At 39.0% G+C, this 7,762-nt stretch overlaps 1 protein-coding gene across 2 annotated transcripts in view; it reads left to right on the top strand.

Annotated features, from left to right (window-relative positions):
- The first annotated feature begins 1,628 nt into the window (after positions 1 to 1,628).
- The window catches only part of cul3b (cullin 3b), a 32,259-nt gene continuing 26,125 nt past the window's right edge, over positions 1,629 to 7,762 (top strand). Inside the window, exons 1-2 of one of the 2 annotated variants that reach the window (XM_047392279.1) lie at positions 1,629 to 1,703; positions 5,628 to 5,825. In XM_047392279.1, coding sequence (XP_047248235.1) covers positions 1,698 to 1,703; positions 5,628 to 5,825 — 204 coding nt within the window. In that variant the 5' untranslated portion in view covers positions 1,629 to 1,697. Of the gene's footprint in view, positions 1,704 to 2,210; positions 2,489 to 5,627; positions 5,826 to 7,762 lie in introns of those variants that run through there. The other variant, XM_047392278.1, reaches the window with a different exon arrangement.

Genomic DNA, 7,762 nt, shown 5'->3' with positions numbered 1-7,762 from the left:
TAACTCAAAAAAATATCAAGTGTTATGAAAACAATGCACATTTCAAATGGTATAGGCTACAAACCAGAATGAGGTAATTATATAAGTCTTACTTATTATATTTAAACACAAGGCTTCTGTATATAACAAAGCTAAACAAGAATTTGCAATAACTTTAGGTAAACAACTTGTAAAGCCAAAAATACATGGTTATAATTTTAGGAGACACTCAAATAACTGGTTGCATGGCGTTGCAGTTGTTAGCAACAGTACTACAAATCCCAGCCGGGTTTCTTGCTGCTGTGCATGAATAGGTCCTCTTCAGATTTGTTGGTTTTCTCCCACATTCCAAAAATACAGGGGTTGGACAATGAAACTGAAACACCTGTCATTTAATGTGGGAGGTTTCATGGCTAAATTGGACCAGCCTGGTAGCCAGTCTTCATTGATTGCACATTGCACCAGTAAGAGCAGAGTGTGAAGGTTCAATTAGCAGGGTAAGAGCACAGTTTTGCTCAAAATATTGAAATGCACACAACATTATGGGTGACATACCAGAGTTCAAAAGAGGACAAATTCTTGGTGCACGTCTTGCTGGCGCATCTGTGACCAAGACAGCAAGTCTTTGTGATGTATCAAGAGCCACGGTATCCAGGGTAATGTCATCATACCACCAAGAAGGACGAACCACATCCAACAGGATTAACTGTGGACGCAAGAGGAAGCTGTCTGAAAGGGATGTTCGGGTGCTAACCCAGATTGTGTCCAAAAAACATAAAACCACGGCTGCCCAAATCACGGCAGAATTAAATGTGCACCTCAACTCTCCTGTTTCCACCAGAACTGTCCGTCGGGAGCTCCACAGGGTCAATATACACGGCCGGGCTGCTATAGCCAAACCTTTGGTCACTCATGCCAATGCCAAACGTCAGTTTCAATGGTGCAAGGAGCGCAAATCTTGGGCTGTGGACAATGTGAAACATGTATTTTTCTCTGATGAGTCCACCTTTACTGTTTTCCCCACATCCTGGACAGTTATGGTGTGAAGCCCCAAAGAAGCGTACCACCCAGACTGTTGCATGCCCAGAGTGAAGCATGGGGGTGGATCAGTGAGGGTTTGGGCTGCCATATCATGGCATTCTCTTGGCCCAATACTTGTCCTAGATGGGCGTGTCACTGCCAAGGACTACCGAACCATTATTGAGGACCATGTGCATCCAATGGTTCAAACATTGTATCCTGAAGGCAGTGCACCAATACAAACAGCAAGACTGGTGAAAGATTGGTTTGATGAACATGAAAGTGAAGTTGAACATCTCCCATGGCCTGCACAGTCACCAGATCTAAATATTATTGAGCCACTTTGGGGTGTTTTGGAGGAGCGAGTCAGGAAACATTTTCCTCCACCAGTATCACGTAGTGACCTGGCCACTATCCTGCAAGAAGAATGGCTTAAAATCCCTCTGACCACTGTGCAGGACTTGTATATGTCATTCCCAAGACAAATTGACGTTGTAATGGCCGCAAAAGGAGGCCCTACACCATAGTAATAAATTATTGTGGTCTAAAACCAGGTGTTTCAGTTTCATTGTCCAACCCCTGTATAGCTGTCAGGTTAATTGGCTACTTTAGGTATAGAGTGTGTGTGTGTGCTTTTTTTCCTGTTGTCTCAAACAGGTGACCTTTTCACTGCTTCCCACCCAGTGACTGCTAGACCCATGATGGTAGGATTGTCAAATAATGATAAATTTAAAAAAAATGAAAATGTATGTAGATTATATATTTTAGAACCTCAAAAAGAGAGTGATCTCTCTTCAGGTATTTAAATTATTTATTATATAGCAATTTTCAAACACAGCTCAATATGTGTAGCTCACACAACTGAAGAAAATGAATATGGATCCTTACTGGTACAGATGCAAAACAAGTTAATTTGTATAACAGAAAATACACAAGTACATAAATAAGCTATGTGGAGATTAAAATAAAACTGGAACAAAGTCATTGTTTTAAATTAAGATACAAAAATAGGACTGAAGTTTTATTTTGAAGTTTCCTGTCATTGAGTAGTCTTTCTTCTAAGATGTCGTTGTTTGTTTAATTATTCATAGCTGTTGTCCAAAAAGATGGAGAAAACAAAGTTAAAACTTGACACACAAAAAAAAAAACTTTGCAACAAAAGCTAAAATTTTAAACCCTTAGCTGAAGTTCTCGCGTTAGCTGGAGAGCGTGATCTGTGCGCAGAGAGAGCTGCAGGTATTTCGCCATTGCTGTATAAAGAGTTATCTGGCCTGGCGTTCAGCTGTCAACAAAAAAACTTGCGGTGCGGGACGCGGAGCTGCGGGGTTGACGGAAAGCTCGTCAGCTCCTCCTTGAACCAGTGTTCATCCCTGTCCCTCCCGGAGAACACTTTCATGTGAATACAGAGCCTACGGACGAGGCAACTATGTCCAATCTCAGCAAAGGCGGCACCAAGAAAGACACCAAAATGAGGATACGGGCCTTTCCTGTAAGTGCACACCGCATCAGGTGCTCCGGCTATCCGCCGCGTACTCACTCGATCACCGTGGTCTCAACTGCTGGCTAGGTGATAGTAGGCCAAACAGCTGAGAGGCTCATACGAGTTGGCTGTCCGTAAACAAAGTGCAACCATCATGTGTCCTGTCGTTGTTGTCGTGTAGTTGGTGCCCAGTTTATTACGACGCCACCACATTTAAAACTGTTAAGTGTCCGTTTGATTTTTGCTAAACGACTAAATTAATGCAACTCCTCAGACGGAAGCTAGTTAATACGACGTAGCCGAGGCTAACCCCTCCGCTCTTCTTGACACTTGTTTTGAACGCTTATTGTTTGCAAGGTTGCAGCATGTATGCATTTAAACTAAATGTGCCATAATATTTCCATGTAAATGTTTTCAAACATATTGTGTTGGTCACATGTGAGAACTATTAGCTGCGTTTCTACAGCTACCAATTGATGCTAACGACAACCAAATCCGCTAATCTAAATCCAGCTTCTTGTCTTGTTGGCATTTTAGCTGTCTCTGTTATTTTATGACTGAAATTGTGGCTTCCGTCCCAGTCAACCTAACATTGCCCTTTTCTGCAAGTTACTTAAACACCTAATTATCAAGCTGACCTAATTCTGCATGAGCTGTGGGAGTATTTAGCTTCATCGTCCATATTGCTGATGAATTGGTTGCTTGTCACTTGAATTTATCATGAATCGTGTAGTTACTTCAGGTGTTGTGGCTGTGACATTGTTTGCTGGTGTCAGTGCAACCAGCACTTCTTCACGTGGTGAGCGTTGCCCTGGCTAGACAGGGTCCGATGAGCGTCATGACATGCATATGTTTGAGCCTCTACGTTTGAAGAAGCACACCGTGTTGTTGTTGCTCTTGTGTTCAGGTTTCTTTATTAGTAATAAATTGTTTAAGTATTGAGTGACCTGGAAAATTGAGTTTTACAAACACATATATAAACACGTAGCCACTGTCATTTTGCCCTAGCCTCCTTCCATTGTTGATTGGCTTACCGAGAACTTAAACATAACATGTAAGTTTAGTTTTCTTGGTAGTTAAGTATTTTAATGAAATCTGGAGATAATTGACCACACAAATTCCCAACTTATATGCACAATGTATTAAACTGTATATTATTACTCAAAGATTATACATCTTTCCCGGTCTCCATTGAGTGTGGTTCTGAAGGTTATTTTATGATTACCGATAGGAAATTGATCTACAGCCTGCCCATACATAAAGGAACACAATAAAAAGACAATGCATAAAAACAGTAAACTGTACAAGAAGAATGGAAAACAAAACAAGCCCAAGTTTGATACCTTTCTTGCTGTCAACCATAACAATACCTGCAGGTACCGCAGAAACGTGGTGCCTCTTGGTTTTCATGGCAGGCACTTTTATACTGACAGACTGAGGGAAGAAGCTGGAAGTCTCTGGGGATGATAACATGACAGAAGGTGCCCTTCTCAGCACAGCCTGTACCTGATTCCTCCCTGAAATTTTAAGCTCCACTTTATACAGTCTACTAAGTCTGGTTTTATTGGCCACAGACAAATTAACATGCAGGCAGTGATACAAAACCTTCAAACAGATTTGGAAAAAATGTCTAATTTTTCAAACAAGTCATTTGACGGTGTCCATTGTCCTTTAAAAGTCTGTCCATTAATGGACCTTTTTTGTCTTTGGCGGAGCATTATCAAGAACAAACCCCAAATACTTGTAGCTGTCCACCAGATCAAAAGCAGCACTGTTGATCACTGTCAATGCAGGTTGAGAGAGAGACTTTATAAAGTCAGTTAACACGTGTTTCATTTGAATTTAATCAAATGTAATTCCTGGAGATCATCTTAAATTCCTCCACTTGTTGTTTTTAAAACCATCAATGTAGTCTCAGCCCCAACCGTGATATTTTACTTTAGTATTTGATTGTCTTTTGTTGCTGAAAACCTAAAATTCCTACAATCTTCATAGTTTATAAAAAAAAGTTTGACAAGCTTAGGATGTCATGTTTTAAATAATTGTCCTTGGATAAATAGATCCTAATTTTTACAGTTTAGCAGTTTTCTTGCATGTAGAAAAATAATCCACTTGCACAAATGTAGGGCTAAAACAATTAATCGGATTTATCGGGATTAATCGATTGTTTAAATAATTCTAAACTTATTTAGTAATCTAATAATTGTTAACTTGATTTTACTGACTCTTAAAACATGCCATTTGCTGAAAGAACAACCCAGAGCAGTAATTTCTCCAAAATTGTACAAAATACATATACATTTTAAGATGAAAAATCTTATTTGTCTGTATATATATGCTCTCTCCAGAACTCCTCAAGTAGCAAAGCTTTAGCTCGACCTGGTTCAAATTCTGTAAAAAAATAAAATAAAATCTATTAAGCACCTTCTGCTATCCGAATATTAATCAGAAAAAGTATTGACAGATTAATCAATTAGTAAAATAATCATTAGTTGCAGCCCTACAAACATGTAAAAATTTACAGCTTTCTTTTTTTTTTTTTTTTGATTTATTTGATACGAATAATGATAGTCACTTCCTTTAGGATATTTGGATTGTTTTTTTTTTTTTTTTTTTTGTTCTTGTCTAAATCCAGAAGGATCTCTCAGACTAGGACTGTGGTTTAACTTCACCATTTCAACGTAATATAAATGTACAGATTTGGCGTCCTTTAGATGGGCTGGGGTCTATTACCAATCAGGATAACTCAAACTCTAACATGTTTTAGTCTTCTGTCAAAGTAGAGAGGTAATCCAGTACTAGTTGGAGCTCGTGGTCAGCCAGTGTATACTTGATACTCATAATTATTAAAATACACAAGCAGGAACTTGACAACAACCAAAAACTTCTCACTGTCATAAAATGTAGTTTATTTAGTTCACAGATGTGTAAATAAGTATTCATAGAAGTTAAAGGTTACATTGATAATAAAAAGTACTTAAAGTTGTCATCTCTACATTATTATTTCATGTGAGTACCTCAAGGTTACCAAAACGCCTCTGTTCAGACTGTCCAACTAGACCGTCTAATCTACACTTAGATTAATCTAAACAAAGTTTTAGCACAGATGAAATGCAAAGCGGTGAACAACTGTCTGCCTTTTTCACAGATGACGATGGATGAGAAGTATGTCAACAATATCTGGGACCTACTAAAAAATGCCATCCAGGAAATACAGAGGAAGAACAACAGCGGCCTGAGCTTTGAGGAACTTTACAGGAATGCCTACACAATGGTGCTCCACAAACACGGAGAGAAACTGTACACAGGCCTGCGGGAAGTTGTCACTGAACATCTCATCAACAAAGTAAGACTAAAAATCACCGTATAAACAGGCCCACACAGCTAACGGTCAAGTGATGGCAGACTGAATGAAACATTTATAAGTGCACGTAGCTGCGTTTTGAATGTGGGAACCATTGGGCCGTCTTGACACCCACAGCAATCACTGCATTCATCGGGTGCCAAACGCGGTTCTGGGTGAGATATTTAACTACTAAAGCAACTTTGGTTTTGATTGATTGATCTAAACGTTCTTGGTGGATCTTGTGGCATATTTGTTTTTTTCAGACTGGTCAAGTGCTGCTAAGATGTCGCCTCTGCTTTTTTGTCTTCTTGATCTCAAATGTAATCTTAACAAGATCTATCAAAATGTAGTTAATTTAAGTTTGCAGGGTTACATTGTGTCTGAGATTGTTGCTGTCGTAGAGAGCTTGGAATAAGTTAGAAGAGGCTAGGCCAATTGTTACCAGTAATATTACAGCAATAATAGCCTCTGAAAGTTGCACAGAGGTTTTTATAGATGGTCCAAAAATGCACCTCAAATCATATGAAAGTGTACATTTTATTTAGTAATAACATAGCATACAACTAAAACACAGTTTGTGTTTTTTGTGTCTGTGTAGGCTGCTTCCAAGCCCTGACACCGCTCTACTATACGGAGAGTTACAGTTTCACACTTCGATGTTTAATTTGTCTACTGTACCCTTTAACTGACAGTTTGGGTGTTTGCTTATCTTTGAGGTCTGTGTGATGTTAATTTTGCTACCTTTATCCATTTGAAGAGGGTCTCCTGATCTCTCTATCATTGACAGCTTGCAGTCCAGAGCTTGTCGCTACATAAGCTATATGTGCTGACTGCTCTTTCACTGTTGCTGACAGCAGCTAAGGCCGAAATAATATGATATGGAATATAATGATTTATGCTCTTAACGGATGCCAGTTAGCTTGTCAAAGAGAGACTCAAAGGTCCAGGTGCTGTATATCAGGATACTTCCATTTCATCCCAGCCTTTAAAACTCATCAGGACAGGTCATATTGGGATTTACGACATGGACTACGTACAAAAACATACAGTATCGCCTGTCATACGATTCATTTAAGGACTAAATTTGCTGCTTCAGGTGTATGTTCTTCTCGCAGAACAAAGATGGCCCTAGTTTAGTTCAGTCATTTCGGAAGTACAATTAAAACGATAATATTTTACAGGTTGCTACACCAGTCTTGTTAAGTTGCAGACCTTGTAGGACAGGTTCCTCTTTCATATGGCTGATGAGGAAGCGTCCAGGTTAATGACTTTATGTCTGTAACTTTGTATTGATTTTGTTCGGGGGTATTTGGGTTTTGTTGGACGCTGGTTTAAACTGATGTTTTTCAACAGTGGGTCATTACTACGTGTGTAAAGAAGTGTGGTAGCCTATATTATGGTTGGTAATGATGCCCTGACAGATTGCTTTCTTTTTTTTTTTTTTTTAACTGGGAGCTTTTGGAAGGATTAATATCATAAATTGGACAGGGGCATGCAGATCTTGTAACTGAGCAGGGAATGTTGTGTTTTAAAGCATGTAATTAGTAGGATAGTAGGTTTAATTATAATTTTAACAGTGCATCTTACGGGTTCCAGATTAGGGTCGTCATACCAAGATTTTTTTGTCCAAAATGCCCAGCACCTTCCAGATACTGTGTTTGAGTTACAAAAATCTGTACTATGTATTTACTTAAACATAATACAACATTTCAACAGGACTACTTAGCCTACATTAGCATTACAATTGTGTCCCCCGTTATCTCAGTCATGTATAATCTATGACTGTGCGTCCCCTCCTATCTGATATTTTGTCCCAACCAGAATTTCAATAGGACAGCTTTAATATTGCTCCTTTTCCATTAGTACCTACTAAGCTGACCTGACTCGGGTCAGATCAGCTTTACGTGGTCATTTCAATGTGCACTCAAAAAAATAAT

Source organism: Girardinichthys multiradiatus, chromosome 18 (genome assembly GCF_021462225.1).
Source record: "Girardinichthys multiradiatus isolate DD_20200921_A chromosome 18, DD_fGirMul_XY1, whole genome shotgun sequence".
Taxonomy (NCBI): Eukaryota; Metazoa; Chordata; class Actinopteri; order Cyprinodontiformes; family Goodeidae; genus Girardinichthys; species Girardinichthys multiradiatus.
Note: the sequence above shows the minus strand (reverse complement) of the source record. Positions and strands in the feature narration are given on the sequence as shown.